At 54.5% G+C, this 18,020-nt stretch overlaps 1 protein-coding gene across 3 annotated transcripts in view; it reads right to left on the minus strand.

Moving 5' to 3' along the window:
- Positions 1 to 715: 715 nt before the first annotated feature.
- SLC51A (solute carrier family 51 member A) overlaps positions 716 to 18,020 on the minus strand; it is a 28,466-nt gene continuing 11,161 nt past the window's right edge. For 2 of the 3 annotated variants that reach the window (XM_077826255.1, XM_077826254.1), the window contains exons 2-11: positions 13,129 to 13,214; positions 11,558 to 11,833; positions 10,549 to 10,643; positions 10,043 to 10,197; positions 9,480 to 9,553; positions 7,047 to 7,205; positions 6,155 to 6,266; positions 5,712 to 5,858; positions 4,491 to 4,596; positions 716 to 1,157 (exon numbers count right to left, since the gene is read on the minus strand). In XM_077826255.1, coding sequence (XP_077682381.1) covers positions 1,021 to 1,157; positions 4,491 to 4,596; positions 5,712 to 5,858; positions 6,155 to 6,266; positions 7,047 to 7,205; positions 9,480 to 9,553; positions 10,043 to 10,197; positions 10,549 to 10,643; positions 11,558 to 11,592 — 1,020 coding nt within the window. In that variant the 5' untranslated portion in view covers positions 11,593 to 11,833; positions 13,129 to 13,214 and the 3' untranslated portion in view covers positions 716 to 1,020. The remainder of the gene's footprint in view (positions 1,158 to 4,490; positions 4,597 to 5,711; positions 5,859 to 6,154; positions 6,267 to 7,046; positions 7,206 to 9,479; positions 9,554 to 10,042; positions 10,198 to 10,548; positions 10,644 to 11,557; positions 11,834 to 13,128; positions 13,215 to 18,020) is intronic. The other variant, XM_077826256.1, reaches the window with a different exon arrangement.

Raw genomic sequence — 18,020 nt, forward strand, 5'->3', positions numbered from 1 at the left:
GGAAAATAGACCTCTCTAGGAGTCAGGATGCCTGGGTTCTCTGTTCCACCACTGTGACCTTAGACAACTCACTTAGCCCATCTGTGGGTTTGCTTTCCCCGTGTGTGTAACTGGAATACTAATACCCATCTTTGTGAAGGCTGTTGGGGCCTCTGGATGAGTGGTGCTGTAGCTGTGATAGGTACTGACTTTTCCATAATTAAAGCTAGCAGCTGGGGCCACTAGTTTGTATAAAGGGGCTGGGTTTTTCACACTTCCCCTGACTGCATAAGTCCATAGAGACTCATTTGTACACCTCAGTGTTGGAATATCCCCATTTGTGTAAACCAGGGGTTCTCAAACTGAGGGTTGGGACCCCTCAGGGGGTCGTGAGTTTATTACATTGGGGGTCACAAGCTGTCAGCCTTCATCTCAAAAGCCTTCACCTCAAACCCCACTTTGCCTCCAGCATTTATAATGGTGTTAAATATATTTAAAAGTGTTTTTAATTTATAAGGGGGGGTCACACTCAGAGGCTTGCTATGTGAAAGAGGTCACCAGTACAAAAGTTTGAGAACCACTGGTCTAAACCGATGGAAGTGGTAGCCAAACCCTCAGCTCTTTGAGACCAGAAGTAAGCAGAGTTTTAGCCCCCACTTTTTTCCCTTTTGTTAAATTGAAATGGAGGAGTAGTGTTCGTTCCAACAGCAAAGAGCCCAGTTTAAGTGCCTGGATCGATTTTTATTCTGTATTTATACAGCACTCGAGGTGAGCTAGGCACTTTACAGATAAGGCCCCTGCACTAAGAAGCTGGTTTACAGAAACTTTGGTTCATATCCTTTGGATTTCAGAGCCATCTACCATCTGGATGCAAATTGTGTTTCCCTCCTATATGTCACTTGCCAAATGAAACTTCAGACAGCTACCTAGGGAAATATTCTATCACTGTGAAATTGCAGAGGGAACATGTTTTGGCAAAAACTCCTTGTGCCATGGCTCTGTGCTCTCAGAAGCTCCTTTCTGGTCACCACTTCTTCCTGTCTAGGCTTTGCTTTCCATGTCCCCATCCAGAAGGCTGAAAGGTTGGTATCCTGCCTTGTCGTCCTGTTTTCTGTAATACATCCTAGTCACCACCGTTATGATGAAGGTCTCCAGGATAAGCAACTGCACACTCATGTCTGAAAACAAACCAAGAAACAGAGGGGTTAGTTGACAGGTCTTTCATTAGCGTTCTTCCCTATTCACTCACCAGCCAGAACAGTATAGTTGTTTAAAGAAGTATGTTACAAAGGTAAGGGGAAATCAGGATTCACTAGCTCCCAGCAGTTACCATATGGGGGCTAAAAATATTTCCTTTTGGACAAAGGATTAATTTGCTCTTTAGAGCAGCAGAATTTCACTTCCATGCAGGTGAACAGTACCTGTGTCTAGCTAGTGCGTAAGGCCTAGTTCTGCCTTGTCCCTCACCCAAGGCAGGGGCCTAGTCTCGCAGACAATGCAGTCTACTTTGCTTTTACAAGAGTGTTGAAGAGAAGCTGGCCCGGAAAATTCCCGGGAGAAAGGGCTGGAAACAAATACAGCAGCAGCTGGATTGACTAAACTAACAGTTGCCACTTCAACAGGCTGTTTTTCATTAGTGAGCAAATGTGTAGATACGCCTAGTCTCCTGCTGCGTCACGACGTTGAAAATTACAGCTGTTTTTGCTACAGTGGAGATCGCAGGTTTGTATAATTTTTGGTGGTGCCCAGAAGGGGTCCAAGTCTTGCCCCCCTCCCCCCCCTCGGCCTTCCCCACACACACCCCTTCCTTGTAAGCTGATACATATTTTTTTAAATAATGTAAAAATAGACTGGAAACAGTAAACATTTAATAGTTTTCCAATATTGCACAATATCACTATCGTAAGAAAAAATTATTTAACTAAGAGTATCAACTTTATTAATACTTGTTTGAATACAGAAACAACCCAGCACTCTTGGATCAATAACCCTCAAAAGGAAACAGCTCTGTCTAATTCGCTATTGGACTCCAACCACATAAATCTTGACAGCCAAGACTGATGAAAACTCCTTTTCTGATCTTTTAGATTTGCCACATCTTTCTTTTGTAAAAAGAAAAGGAGGACTTGTGGCACCTTAGAGACTAACCAATTTATTTGAGCATAAGCTTTCGTGAGCTACAGCTCACTTCATTGGATGCATACTGTGGAAAATACAGAAGATGTTTTTATACACACAGACCATGAAAAAATGGGTGTTTATCACTATAAAAGGTTTTCTCTCCCCCCACCCCCCTCTCCTGCTGGTAATAGCTTATCTAAAGTGATCACTCTCCTTACAATGTGTATGATAATCAAGGTGGGCCATTTCCAGCACAAATCCAAGGTTTAACAAGAACGTCTGAGGAACGGGGGGGGAGGGGGGGAATAAACAAGGGGAAATAGGTTACTTTTTATAATGAATCAACCATTCCCAGTCTCTTAACTTCAGTTTGCAGGCCCTCACTTGATGAATTACCCTTTTGTTCTTTTTCTCTGGGTAACTTTATTAAGAATGTATCCATTGTTGTTTATTATTACACAAAATTAATGGGATTATTATTACACAAAATTGTGGGAGGAGACTCAGGGTAGGGCAGAGGGTTGGGGTGTGGGGGGGATGAGGGCTCTGACTGGGGTGTGGGCTCTGGGGTGGGGCTAGGGATGGGGTTTGAGGTGTGGGAGGGGCTCAGGCAGAGGGTTGGGGGGGGTGAGGGCTGTGGGGTGGGGCCCGGGATGAGGGATTTATGGTGCAGGAGGGGGCTCAGGGTTGGGGTGTGGGGGGTGAGGAGTAAGAGATTCTTTTCCTCTCCCAGGCTGGAGAGCAGGCAGAACTCGGTTACATGACTGGCATTACTACGCGGGGTGTACACTATTTTAACTGGCTTTGTTGTTTTAACTATTATACAAATATTTCAGCCTAGTAACCAAGATGAAAGGAATCTAAAAGGGTAAATCTTCATTAATGTGCACAGGGAGGTAAATGCGAAACTCTGTTATTGGAGACATGGCCAGCCTGAAAGCCATGTATTGTAAACAAGTATTTCTTTACCTCTTTATGGCTCTCTCTAAGTCTGCACATCTCTTATCTTGGACAATGAAAATCAATTAAGGTGCTTCCAAGTTCTCAGTGTTGTAATCTTCGGGTTGCGAACACTTGATGGAAATTTGTCCTTGCTGTAAAACCAGTGTTTTTAATGGAATTTAAAAGAATAACAGGGGGGTATTTTTATGTGGGTCTTCAGGGTTTGTTTTTATAAAACTAATTTTTTAGATAAAGTGTCACCTTACTCGGCTTGTCCACACTGGGGTTTCACACTAACAAAAACTGCCAGCACAAGTCATGATTAACTGGGCATGGATTGTCTACACTAGGGGCTTGCACAAATGCAGCTATGTTGGTGTAAAATAACCCAGTGCGGACAAGGCCTACAAGTCAGACAGTCTACCCCTGTCTACCACAGCAATGCACCCCTAAGAACCATATGGAAAGAAATGCCAACTCCAAAGCAAAGAATGGGGCCGGGGATGACAGGTTCACTGTGCAGGAGGGGGCTTGGGGCTGGAACAGAGGGTTGGGCTGCGAGAACTCTGAGTAGGGGGTGAGGGCTCTGACTGGGGGTGTGTGCTCAGGTGGGGCTGGGGATGAGGGGTTAACGATGCAGGAGGGTGCTCAGGGCTGGGGAAGAGGGCTGCAGGGTTCACGGTGCAGGACAGGGCTCAGGGCTGGCTTACAGGGTTGGGGTTGGGGGAGTGAGGGCTGGGGCTGTGGGCTCTGGGGCGGGTCTGGGCCGGGGATGAGGAGTTCAAACTTTGGGGTGCAGCAGGCAGGCTGCCCTGGGGCTGGGGCCAGAGAGGAGGACTCCCCCCAGCCCTCTCCCCACCAGCAGCAACAAGCTCCAGGGTGGGGCCTCCCTCTCCCCGGCACGACACTCACCCAAGCCCCAGGCTGCTGCTCAGGAGGTCCAGACAGGATAAGCCCCCTCGGAGTTGCCGGGCAGGGGGTCTGCCATGCCGCTGCGCCGCCTCCCCTCCGCGGGTGCAGCAGTCAGCCTGCCACCCGTGCCACTCCATTAGCCGGCAGCGGCCAGCGAGGGAGGGCAGTGCAGAGCTGCAGGGGGCAGCTGCCTGGGGCAGGCAGGGACGCTCAGGGCAGAGGTGCGGGGGCAGCAGGCAGGGCCAGGGGAAGAGACCTGGCCCTGAACATTGGAGGAGCCGGGCCCCTGGGGCCCTGAATTTGTTGGAGCCCGAGCACCAGGGGCCCATACAACTCGCCGCCCTTCATGGAGATGCAAAGAAGGCAATTACACTTTCCTTCAAGGAGTGCAATAAGAGGAGCTTCTCCTTTTCTTTCAAAAGGGAAGAAAAAAACATTGTGAAAATATTCCTGTGCCATGGAGAGAGAGGCCGACTTCAATCCTGGGCCAGTTTTCATCCTTAAACTAACCCAGGCCAGGGCCTCTTGCTACTCACACTGTGACCTCGTCTTGGAGGACAAGGGCGGGGCGCAGGCGATCTGGCCGCTGCTTTGCAGGATGCTCAAGATGGAGGGCTGTAGCGCAGTCAGGATGAGGAGCACCTGCCACCAGAAGACGTGGGGATGAGAGAGCTGCTTGCAAACTGAGGGACCCCCAACAGGGGTGTGTTGGTGTATCCAAGGCCTAGCCCCTTCCTTCACGCTGACTTTCTCATTCTAGCAGCTAGTAGCTTTCTTGCATACCCTTGGCCTCCCGAGGCCCCCGCAGCAAGCTCCAGCTCTGCTTTGAATACGTGTCCACGGGTCAGCCTTGCTGCCGCTTTGTGCTGGAGACTCAGCTGCTGAGTCTGTCACCACCACCTACCCTATTCCTCAGCCGTTCGTGCCACTACACTGGTACCTCGCTCTATAGCCTTAAAAACCGCAGTAGAGGGGGTTTAATGTTAGCCCACTTTCCTGATACTTAAAGCATCTAAATTATTTCCTGGGACCACTCCCTGCATTCCCATATCAGGTGAGGAACTGGTTCTTGAGCCCTACAGGGGTTACACCACCCAGCTTTGTGTCTAGGCAATAACTACATTATTCAAACTACAGTGACCAGTTAAGTCTAAATATGAGTCCTTCGCTGATCCTGCTGTAGCTTGGGAGAAGCACAGTATCCTCTCTTTTGGGGCAGACTTCATAGGATCTTCCTCTTTTCTCCTTGGTCCACAATTCTTGCCCTCCCTCTCCCCCCCCATTTTTTTTTAAATAAACTTTCAAATCCTTGCTTACTCAAAGGAATCTTTATGTCAGTTTCTCCATTTTTACATAATTTCCCCCTTCCATGTCTGCCATTTCAATGCCAGGTATCCTAGTGTGTGCTGGAATCCTTCTCTGTCTTGATCCACCCTCCCGTGTACTCCTGCTGCTCACTCACCGCATATGGCAGGGGTACTTGTGGGAAAGCGGGGTCGGTCTTAGGCATTGAGCTGGTCCTATTGCTCATTCCACACCTGAAGCCCCTCGTGCTCCTTGAGAGGATGAGGTAGTTTCAAGACAGGGGAATAGAAAGGCAGCCAGCTCTGGGGTATCAGCCAGCCGGAATATGGTATGCTGCACATGTGGGGCGAGTGGAGTTTTGAAGGACCCAATTTATAGATGCAAAGGCCAATGAAAGCCCCTTTGTGGCCAGGAAAATGCTAACAATCGGTAATCACCCCGAGCAATGTTACCTGGAAACAAGCGAACTTGGCCCCCATGTTCTGCTCTGCCAAATGTACCCTCGCCTGGCGGAACATGATCCCAAGGGCCCACAGAGCAAAGATGGTGGAGAACCCAAGGCAGGTGTTTATCCAGAGTGCCACGCTCTTAGCGGAGATCTGGGAGGGACAGAAGAAAAGGAAGCATGGCTGTGATTTCCAGCCCCGAGTAGGAGACGGAGCATTGTCCAGGATGGGGCACGGACATGCTGCCCTGATACCCCTGGGCACTGGGGAGAGATGGAGAATCCGAGCAAGACAGGCAGCCCCACAAGTTGCTGTCACGTTCCCCTCCCGCTGCACAGCCAGGGAAGCAGTCTCCCTTCTAATGCTGGATCTATGGCCCAGAGTCAGAGGTAGGGCTAAAGTGGTACCCTAACCCCTCTACCTTCGATGGGTGAAGGGTTATGACTTACATCAGCCGGATTGTAGTTTCCATCTTCAGCCAGGGCCAGCCCCACAAAGACACAGGCTGTCTTGAAGAAGGCAAATTGAAAAGTGCCCAGAAGAAAGAGTTTAAGTTTTCTCCTATGATGGCAACAGAGCAAGATGTCAGTGACCGCTCCGGAGCCAGGAGCTTGCTCCTTGCAAGTCTGCTTTTTACCCAACCTTCCACCACTTGCCACCTTGCCTTGCCCTCAGGCCACCCCTTCTAGGCCTGCAGAACGGACTATAACATGAGACTGGAATGCCCTGTGAGCCAGAGACCAAAACTGCCTTGTGAAATTCACGGGGATTTCTAGTACAGCCCTTCCCTGCCACTGGCCAAGCACATTGGACAGCAAACTCTTGGGAGCAGAGACCTTGCCTTGTGGGGCTGATCTATAAATCATCCCACATCTTTCGCTTGGCTTTTGGTAGCACCTGGGAGCCCTAGTCATAGACCCTGCCCCCATGGTGTGAAGTGCTGGACAAACGACAAACGAAAAGACAGCCCCTGCCCCAGAGCGCTGACAGTTTCCGTATAAGATAAGATGACAGCTGGATCCAGTCAGACTGGGGAGTAGATGGAAACAATGAGCCAACACTTGGGGCTGCTCTAGATTGCACAGAGGTGGACTGAAGCCAACCGTTGCCCCTTCCCTCCACGGGGTGTGGTGCAAGCAGAGCTCAGCTGCTCCCATGCTTCTGGCCGGGCACCTTCAGAGGGAGTTATGGGGTTCAATGCACCTCTTGGGAGAAGCTGCACCGCCCCATGGCCGGCTTCTCGTAAAGGGAGGGGCTAAGGAACCCGCATTCCTCCCAGCCACTGCTGTCCCTGTGTAGTGCCCCAGGGCCCCCATCAGTGCCCAGGCCTGGCAGCCTTACTTGGTCATAGTGATGCGCGGGCAGCAAGGGCAGCAGCAGCAGCAGGGGCCTGTGCTGATCACCATGGGCGTGTCCCTCAGGGCTTTGAGCAGGGCCTCCTTCCCCCCGAAGCCTTCCACCATGATCAGCATGAGGAGGTAGAAGCATATGCTGAAGTACCTGGGGGCAGCACGGGGGGCAGAGAGCGAAGTCAGCCCAGGGAGGTGACAACGCCACAGCACAGAGTTTGCTCCGCACGGGGCCAGGCCCCGCTCCTGCAAGGCGCAGAGACAGATTAACACACGGGGGGGCTGGCCAATTTGGCAACCCACGGAAAAATCTCATGATGCTTGGGCAGCAGGATTTAGCTGCTGCATCGTCTGCTCTGCTAGTTGGGCTGGCTGGGCTTGGAGCAAGGCTTCTTGGATGAGCCGGTGAGGGGATCAGCCGGCGGGAGGCTCTTGCATCTGGCTGGGCAGCCAAAGGGAGGTGGGGAACACCACCTCCTGCTGTGTCTCCTCCAGTCCCGGCTGGAGTCCTACTGCCCCGAGCCCAAGGACACAGGCTGCAGGCTGCAGCCTGCAGCACATCAGCGACCGGGAGAACGTAGACAGGAAGAGGGGTGGGCTGGCTGCTGGGATGGGGAGCTCCCCGCAGCCAGGGGCGCTGGGGAAATCCCCACTACCTCAACCCACCAGTGAGCTCCCAGGGAAATGCAGCCCCACAAACACATGGGGAAACAAGGGGGGGCTCCCTGCTGTCCTCAATGGGGGAAACATGGAAACCCCCAACCCTACACACACACACCCCATTGGTCTCTGCCTTAGCTCTCAATATTCAATCACTTCTCTCCCTAGGTGTGACCTGTTCTCTCTCTCCTCCTCTTCCAGTTTTTTCCTGTGTCTTTTGGTGATTGCAAAAGACATGGTGAGACGGAGGCTTTGTCTGGGTTTTTCATACCTCCAGCCATGGTTTCGAGGCCTTTGGATGCCCCTATCTCTGCACCTCACAATGCAGCATTATTTGCCTCATCCTAGTATGTCATGAGGTAGCCCTGTTTACCCCCACGTGAGATCGTTGTGGATCCCACCTCTCCACGCATGTGGTTCTTGCCGTGGGATCTTAGCGTGGGTTCTTGCCGTGTCCAATTTGACAGGGCATTATTCACCCCCTGCTCAGCTGATATGAGGCCTTCCGTAGTACAGTTCTCCCACTTCGGCAGTGGATGAAAGACATAGTGCTATTTACCGACGGTACGTTTACGCTCTGTGTGTGTTTCCCCCTCACTCAGCATGAACTGATGTGGCTCTGTTTACACTGGGCCCCAGATTCCAGCCCCAACTCACTCAACTATGAACTTCACAGATGAATTGTGGCCCACCCAAATTTACTTCACAAAGATGGCCGGTGGAAACAACTGCTGCCCTAGGCATCCATTCCTATGGGAATGCCAAAGCCAAGCCGGGCTAGGGGTAAAACATAAAGGACAAACCCAGATAGTTATAGAAATGGGAGAAATGTATCTTGGGAGGCCCTTCAGCTCCAGTGACTTATTTCCCTTCCCTCCATTACACCAATGATGAGGCATTGGGAGAAGGGAGTGCTGAATATTCTCTCTCTGCAGGATTATTGGACAAACTATATTCTCATTGGCTTAGTAATGACAGAACTTGCTGTGGTCTGCTCTGGCTAATCAGAACCTGGCCTCTTCTTCACAATGTGATTGAATGGATACGTACATGCTCGTTTCCGTTTACGTTTTAGCACTAACTGTTACAGCTGACTGGTAAAATGTCACCTTGCTCACAGTTTGACATGAACTTTGGCACCCATCAGAGTCTTTCAATGTTTCTTCATAGCTGAAGTGATCAATGGTAAACTTTGCTTTAGATCAGTTCTCTCCATTGGCTGAACCTTACGGTTCTGAATAATGAGTCATTGTGCCTCAGGTTTGGCTTATTTCTTTTAATTAAGTTACTTTCTGGAACGGTGCCGCCTGTTCTTTCAGACAATAGAAAAACTGAAAGATAACGCGATCAACAGGTGGGAAAACCGCACACCGGCCATGTTCAAGATAATTGGGGGAGATGAAAGACCCGCTTCTTGGCCTGCGAACAACTGATTCCTGTAATACCAGGGTTGCCCAGGTTAGCAGTGTGATGGTATGGATAAGATCTAGCTAGATTCACTTTCTGTGTGGAAAAATTGAGCAGTTAATATAGGCATAAGGAACCGGGATAGGATTTGCTTCGTTAGTAAGGCCGTGTGTAAACACTGAATTGAGTCATCTTATTAATACAGTTTGATACATCCATGTTTTTTATGCGGCGGGAGGAACGTTCTTTGTGCCCAGGGCCCTAATAAATCTTAATCCGCCTCTGGCTAGGCCAGGAGCAGCCGGATCAGTCCGAGCTCCCCCAGGCTGCAGCGGGGCCGGGTGGTAGCAATACTCACATGCCAATAGCCATCTCCACCACCATCATGGAGCGTGGTAACCAGAGCCCAAAGCAGCAGAACACGGAGACCATCTGGAGAAGAAGGGAGGGCAGGCCCAGCGTAAACGGGAGGTAGCCAGGCATGCTCCAGTCCGGTTCCCCCACAGGCCCTGGGGTAGGCGGGTGAGCGGATGGCAGAGATGGGCCCACAGCAGAACTCTGGAGCTCCATGGGCCGGCCCGTTTACAATCCAAGTTCTATGGGGCTGGATTTTGCAATTGGTCCCTTGCCCTAAAGTGGTCTCAGCATCTCATCACCCCCGCTACTTGGGGGAGCTCAGAGACCCGGCATGATCCCAGATCCCCCTGGGATATTTGCAGTGCCCCCAACTCTGGATCCACTCTCTAATGCGGATGTAATAAACCAGCCCAGCACGGTCCCCTGCCCTCCGCAAGCTAAAGCTCCAGGGCTCGCTCCCAGCCTGCACTGTCCACCAGCATAACAGGAACCCACAGCATGGCTGTGAATGCCCGCCAGGATCCTGTTGCCATCCCCTCCCTCACAGCGAAGGCTGGGGCTCACCGTGGGGGCCGAGCTGCTCCAGATGAGGGTTTTCATCTTGATCACGCATCGGATCTTCTTTGACAGGTAGATGGCTTCTTCAAGGAAGATGGCGACCGACACCAGTGTCAGGAAGGTCATGAGGCCATGGATGGAGAGCTCGATGGGGTCCAGCTCTGCAGGGAAGGGAGGGGATGAGAGAGATGTCACGGCCGTCCCTCCCATGCAGTGCAAAAGCCCCCTGGAAATCTGCATGAGATGTGAACACGCTCTAGGGAGGGTGAGTGGTTGGCCAGCCGTCCCTCTGCCTTTTCTCCCCTGTCCTCAGGGCTGGGTCCCTGCCCCTCCCCACTGCCCCACTTCCCTGCTCTCTCCCTCAGCCCTACAACCAGGAGCCCTTTCCCCCTGCCCAGCACCGGGGCTGAGAGGGCGGGACTGCTCTGTGACCCAGCCAATATTGAGTCCTGGCCCAGTCTAACTCTCCCCCTCCCCCCGCCGGCACCCATGGGGCAGCGCCCCCCACGTACTGTACAGCAGCTGCAGCGAGGTGGGCGGCTTGGAGACACAGGCCAGGGGGACGCTGAAATTCGTAATCAGCAGCTTAATCAGCTGAGGTGAGAACCTGCAGGAAAACCAGGCCCCCGGTTAGCTCCGCTCTCGGGCTGGAGTCCAGTCCCACCTGTGGGGAGGGATTCGAGGGGTGCGAAGCGGCCCCAGCTCTTCTCGGCCAGCAGCTTGCACTGGGCGCTGTAAGATCTGCCCATCTGCAATGGGTCATTGGCCAAGCTCGCCCAGCCCAGCTACGCAAGGGCTAATCATACAACTTGGCCCCCTGCAAAGCCCCATGGCCACTGGGAGCGCTGCTGGCCTCCCTGGGTGGAAAGCACTCGATGGGCAGCCCTGATTCGTAACCCCCCCAGCCGGGGCAACAGCAACCGATCACAGGCTGCAAAGGGGCCAGTGGACGAGGAGTGACCCCTGTGAAATGAGTGTGGCAGGTCTCAGCCCAGTTCCCTTGGAGCAGGTGCCCCAATGACTAATCACCCTTCACTCGTGGGGCCTGGGTTTAAGGTGAGGTGAGTTTATGGCTAGGCATTTCTGGGCGGGGCTGGCGTAGTTAGAGTAACCAGATAGCAAGTGTGAAAAATCCGGACTGGGGGGGTGGGGATAATGGGTGCCTACAATAAGAAAAAGCCACCAAAATCAGGACTGTCCCTATAAAATCAGGACATCTGGTCACCCTAGTCGTGGTCGGAGGTGACCAGCACTAACTGCCCCAGAGCTGGCAGAACAGGGTGACACATCCTGCTTCCCTGGGTACTCAGCCCTCCGTAGCAGATGGGACCTGCCCTGGCTTATAAATAATGGCACTCAGCAGGGAGCAGATTGCACCAAGTGTCTGGACATTTCCCGAGGGCATTGGGGCCGTGGGGGGGGAATTCACCCTCCTCCTTCACACAGTCCTCAGCCCCCAGCACGCCCCACACCAGTGCAGAACCGAGGAGCTGCTCTGCCTGCAGCCTCGACGTCCCCTACCTGGGGTCGGATAGGAGCTCTGCAGAATACTCCATTCTGCCCCTTCCCCCGGCAATCAAGCTGGCTCCTGCTCACCGTCCACAAGCCCAGCTGCTGGCTGGCCAAAGGCTCCAGCAGCGTTTGCCAGGCGGGGGCAGAGTCCCAAAGGTCGGCGCTCGCAGCCCGGCCTTGTGCAGTTGTAACTCCCCTTCCGGGGTGGGGGGAACGGATCAGCGGTCACGATGCATCCCCCGTAGGTAACCGGCTGTGGTTTGTCTGGGGACACAGACACTCCAACTAGCAGAGCAAATTCAAGGGTTACCACGAATCTCGGTCAACAGGTTTGCACAAATAACTCCCCCACCCCGCCTTCTCTGTGTGTGCCAGGAGGTTCATTGGACGAGAAAGTGGTTCATCCCCGCTCTGCAGAGAGGAGCTGCCCTGGCTATCAGCTGCCAGGTTATTGACCTGGGGCCCAACAGCACTAACCAGCCAGGATCGGGGGACTTTGCATCCACAGCAGGGAGAGGACGGCTTTCTAACGTGGAGAAAGTGGAGTTAATGCAGTGTGTGCACACATGTGTTTTGTGGGGTGAACTCTGGCCCCCCTGCTCGGTGGGAGGGTGACTCCATCATTCAGAGAGCCCTGGGGGTGACAGTGGAGGGCAAAGCAGACAGGAGTTTGCCTTGGGACCCGGCTGTGCACGAAGCCAGTTCAGCTCTGGGCTTTGCAGTAGTGAGCCCGCGTGGGCCCTGCTCTGTGGGGCTGGGCCCTGGCATAGCTGGGCAAAGTGGAGAGAGTTCAGCGAAGAGCAGGGGCGGTGGGGGGAAGCGAGTCAAGGGGGAACAACTGAGAAGGGAAAATGAAAGGAGCAGAACAAGCTGAAACTGGTTGAGCAGCAGCTCAGGGGAGGGGATTCATTGGAGGCCTGAGGGGGGTGCACTCGCTGCAGTGGGGTGGAATTTAAAAAGAGAAAACATGGGAAGGGGTCCGGAGAGTGAATCGTTCCCCTGGAGCAGCTCTGTTGCTTGGGGCACTTAATGCTAGCCTGGACGAACTGCCAGCAAACAGGTCAGGGAACAGCCCAGCCCCGGCCCCAGGAGACGGACCAGAGCAGCAAGTGGGTCATTTCCATCTCTAACGTCCAGTCCTACAGATGGAATCGCAATTAACCTTCCTGCCACCACTACCGGCCTGGGCTCCCGGCTGGCCTCCGGCTTCACCTCCCTGGGTGCTGAGCAAAGTCACGGTGAAACCTTCTACCAGGGACACGTCATGGTCTCTCGGCAGCGAGGTTTTGCCACCGCTCCAGTGCAGTTCTGCAGCGTGGGGTGTGGAAACCCACCAGCCCCCCAGGCTGGGCTTCACTCTGATTTGCACCAGAGCTGAGCTACAAGTAGGGGCCCAGCCTGTGGGCACGTGGGGATGGGCTTGGAGCTGCCAGGGACGCCGTATGAATATTGTGTGTTAACCAGGCTATTATGATGGTTTCCTGCGTAGCAGGGCTGTCAGGAAATGCGCCCAGGATGGGGCAGGCGGCGTATCCTACCCACATCTCTCGGACACTGGAGAACAACGCACAAGCCTTCACCTTGATTCACCGGCTCAGCCCCCTTCTGGGCCTGTCAGGCTGGTTCCCCCAGAAGCGAACTGGTCCCTGTGGAGTGGAGTCGGGGCCTGGGAATCAAAAGACGTGGGGGAGTTTGAGACACTGAGGCAACGCCGGGGTGGGGGGAGTGTCACGTGCCCAGCGGATTTCTACCTTCCCTATAGCAACAGCTAAATGTCCCAAAGCGACGAATGCAGAGGGGCCATGCAGACTCTGCCCCAGCCCACTACATGGGACTGCTTCTCCTTCCTTGCGGAGGGGCGGGGGGTGAACCCCCGCTTCGGGGAGGCTAGCCTGCTGGCCCCGCCCCAGCTGAGGCCCCGCCCCTGAGTCCCCCTCGTTCCCCCCATGGCTGGAGCCTCTCCCCCTCTTGCGACTGGAGGAGCCCAGGCTGGCTGGCCCCAGCCATGCTGTCCAGCCCAACCCCCCCACCCCGGTCTGCCCGCCTCAGTTGTGCCAGCCGACCTGACCCGCCCTGGCTGGCCCAACCCCCACCGGCCAGCCCGGGCTATGCCGGCTGGCCCTACTCCCACCAGCCCAAGCCACCGCAGCGGCTGGCCCGAGCTGCCCATGGCTGCCCCAGCCCCTGGCTGCCGGCCGAGCCCCGAGCTCCAGGCCTGGGCGGGCGCTGAGCATCTGCGGGCTTCAGGGGACGGGGCGCTGAGCGTGGACAGGGCCACAACCTAGCTTAGGGGAGGCTTAGCCCCCCCGGCCAATGATACCCGCTGCCCCTGCCTGCTGGGGCAAACGCCCGGGCCTATTCCTAGGCTAGAGGCTGCTCTCCCTCCCACTCCTGGGGCAGGGGCTCTGCCCCGGGGAAACCGCTCCCCTGGCACTGCTGCGGGGCTTGTCCTGCCTTCCAGTTAGCAACAGCTGGCATGCCCTCCCCGAGCCTCGCTGTGCGCGCGGGGCTGGCCCGAGCCGCCTGGCATCGCCGCTCCCCCTGAAACGTCTAGAGGTGACGGGGGGGGGTCATGTGCCCCCCCCCTTGAAATCCCCTCCCCTCCCCGCATCAACAGTTACGTATCCCCTCTGTGACCCACAATCCGGCAAGGAGAGAGCAGGTTTGGCGAGGGAGGTATCTGGCCCTCAACCTCCAACTCCCATCAAGTTAGGAGACTAGCTACCCGTGAGGATCTCAACCCCTGCCAAGCGGGCCCGGAAACCTTCGGCCTCCCTGGTCCCCGCAGAAGGACGCAGGACGCCAGGTGTGACAGCCGCGCACGGGGGGCTGGGTTAAAGCCCTTTTCTCCGAAGCGCTCTGCTCCTGGGGTTAAAGAAACGGCACTGCTTGGAGAACGGCCGTTTCAGCTCAGTGGCAGCCACAGGTCACAGCGAGGGTTGCCAAGTTTCGAATCGCACAAAACCGAACACCCTTGCCCCGCCCCCTGCCCCGCCCCTTCCCCTAGGCCCTGCCCCCCGGTCACTCCATCCCCCCTCCCTCTGTCACTCGCTCTCCCCCACCCTCACTCCCCTGCTCACTTTCACCGGACTGGGGCAGGAGGTTGGGGTGCAGGAGGGGGTGAGGGCTCTGGCTGGGGATGCAGGCTCCGGGGTGGGGCCAGAACTGAGGGGTTCGGGGTGTGGGAGGGGGCGCCAGGCTGGGGCAGGGGGTTGGGGTGCTGGCTCTGGGGTGGGCCAGGGATGAGGGGGTTGGGGTGCAGGAGGGGGCTCTGGGCTGGAGGGTGGAGCTGAGGGGTTGGGAGTGTGGGCGGTGGCATCAGGCTGAGGCAGGGGGTTGGGGTGCGGGAGGGGGTGAGGGCTCTGGGCTGAGGTGTGGGCTCTGGGGTCAGGCTACAAATGAGGGGTTCAGGGTGTGGGAGGGGGCTCAGGGCTGGGGCAGGGGGTTGGGGTGTGGGCTCTGGGGTCGGGCTATAGATGAGGGGTTCAGGGTGGGGGGGGCTCAGGGCTGGGGCAGGGGGTTGGGGTGTGGGCTCTGGGGTCGGGCTATAAATGAGGGGTTCAGGGTGTGGGAGGGGGCTCAGGGCTGGGGCAGGGGGTTGGGGTGTGGGCTTTGGGGTCAGGCTATAAATGAGGGGTTCAGGGTGTGGGGGGGCTCAGGGCTGGGGCAGGGGGTTGGGGTGTGGGCTCTGGGGTCGGGCTATAAATGAGGGGTTCAGGGTGTGGGAGGGGGCTCAGGGCTGGGGCAGGGGGTTGGGGTGTGGGCTCTGGGGTCAGGCTATAAATGAGGGGTTCAGGGTGTGGGAGGGGGCTCAGGGCTGGGGCAGGGGGTTGGGGTGTGGGCTCTGGGGTCGGGCTATAAATGAGGGGTTCAGGGTGTGGGAGGGGGCTCAGGGCTGGGGCAGGGGGCTGGGGCTCTGCATGCTGTCTCCGCCAACAGGTGCCACCCCTGCAGCTCCCATTGGCTGCAGTTCCCGGCCAATGGGAGCTGCAGAGCTGGAGCTCGGGGTGGGGGCAGCACGTGGAGCCCCCTTGCAGTACCTCCCCCAAGGAGCCGGAGGGACATGTCGCCACTTGCAGGAGCCACGTGGAGCCGGGTGGGGAGCCTGCCAGCCCTGCGCCAACCGCACTTTTAACAGCCCAGTCGGCGGTGCTGACCGGAGCCGCCAGGTCCCTTTTCGACTGGGCGTTCCGATCAAAAACCGGACACCTGGCAACTTTAGTCACAGCTCCTGAAGGGAAGAACTGCAGCTGCTGATCCAGTTGGCCCTGCTGCTGGGCCAGAGCGGTCGGCACACGGGGGACCCCGTCTGAGCGTGAGCAAATCGAATCCGCGATGACAGCCGTGGAGTGGAGGTCCAAGGTCCGAGCCCGGCGGGGTGCACTCAGAGAGGATTCAGTGGTGCAGCCAGCTCCTACACCATGTAATAGTGACTGTTTCGATCTAGGGATGCAGAAGAGAAGTGACACACCATCTGCCAGCTTTAGTTACACTCTCTAGGTTGTCCGAGCCAAACTGCCCTGCCCAGGGGCTGCCTGATGCCCGTGTTTGCGCTACCGGCCGTTCAGATTGCGTATCTTTAGTGAGAACAAACGTACCCGTTCATTAGGCCATGCGGCTTTGTGTGTTTGTGTGTTTCTCAGAGCTAGACGTCCCCATCCAGCTCTTCGAACCGACAGGTTTGTCACAGGGAGAGGTTTGGTGTTGTCACAAGATTGTCAAAATTCAAGTTTTCTGTATCCAGCTTGGATCCAAAGAGAGCCTAGCTCAGGGTCAGGCTGACCAGATAGCTGGTCCCTGAACGGCGTCTGTCTGCACTCAGATCTGTACAGCACGGAGCGATCAGTGTGTGTTCAGAAAAATATATGGGGTCTCTTAGCAAGGAGATGGTCATATTTTCCTTCACCACTAGAGGGCGGTCCTAACAAGCTACAGAGGAGTTTGAATACTTGGTTCATGACGACTTCTATCTCAAAGTATGTCTACACTAAAATCACGAGGAGTCCTTGTGGCACCTTAGAAACTAACAAATTTATTTGGACATAAGCTTTCGTGGGCTAGAACCCACTTCATCAGATGCACGGAGTGGAAAATACAGTAGCAGGTATACATAGTACATAAAAAGATGGGAGTTACCTTACCAAGCGTGGGGTGGGGGGGTCAGTCTAACGAGACAATTCTATTAACAGTAGAATACCAAGGGAGGAAAAATAACTTTTGTAGGTGTAATGAGGGTGGCCCATTTCAAACAGTTGACAAGAAGGTGTGAGTAACAGTATGGGGAAATTAGTCTTTGTAATGATCCATCCACTCCCAGTCTTTATTCAGGCCTGATTTGATGGTGTCCAGTTTGCAAATTAATTCCAGTTCTGAAGTTTCTCGTTGGAGTCTGTTTTTGAAGTTTTTTGTTGAAGAATTGCCACTTTTAAGTCTGTTATTGAGTGCCACTCGTTATGGGGATGAATGGTTATGCAAACCAATACCCCAGTAAAAGAAAAATGGTTCTCCCGATCCCAAAGGACCAAGCCCTAGACTCCGGTCAATATACAAATCAGATCTTACCACAAATCACGCTGTTGCCAATCCTTTAGAATCTAAAATCTAAAGGTTTATTCATAAAAGGAAAGAAATATAGATGAGAGCTAGACTCGGTTACATGGAATCAATGACATACAGTAATGGCCAAGTTCTTGGTTCAGGCTTGCAGCAGTGATAGAATAAAGTGCAGGTTCAAATCAAGTCTCTGGAGAACATCCACCGCTGGGAGGGGTCATTCAGTCCTTTGTTCAATGCTTCAGTGTAGCCAAATCCCTCCAGAGGTAAGAAGCAGGATTGAAGACAAGATGCAGCAGGTTTTTATAGTCTCTTGCCATGTGGTCTCTGCTTTCTTTCTTTGTCCCACGGACAAGCTGCCCATCCCATGGCCTGGAAAAACCTCAGAGTTCTGTCCATAGGCAGGTCCCTGCCTGCCTTGTTCAGTCACCAGGTGTGTCTGCCTTCTCTCAGTGGGTCAGTTGTGTAGCTGATGGTCCTTAATGGGCCCTCAAGCAGGCTAGGCAGAGCTGACACCAACTTGTCTGGGGTGTCCCCCAGAAGCAGAGCACAAGTTTGAACTACAGACAGTCTAGAGCCAATATTTATAACTTTAAATACAAAAATGATACCTGCACACAGACAGCATAATCCTAACCAGCAAACCATAACCTCGTCTTAGACACCTTATTTGACCCCCTATATGCAAGATTTGGTTCCACTACAGGACCTTGGTTGCAACCATGTTCTATATGGTCCCAGTTCAAGTCAATAAAGTGAGAGCAGGGAAAGTGAAAAAAACTGTGAAAGCTGAAGCAGAAAAGGCAGAAGACAAAATGTCCAGAGGCGGTGCACATGGGGGGTGGACAGAGCAGGGCGAATGCTGAGAAGAGCCATGGTGTGAGCAGGGGCATTAGACAAGAGACCAGCACTAGCTGCT

This window comes from Eretmochelys imbricata, chromosome 9 (genome assembly GCF_965152235.1).
Source record: "Eretmochelys imbricata isolate rEreImb1 chromosome 9, rEreImb1.hap1, whole genome shotgun sequence".
Classification (NCBI taxonomy): Eukaryota; Metazoa; Chordata; order Testudines; family Cheloniidae; genus Eretmochelys; species Eretmochelys imbricata.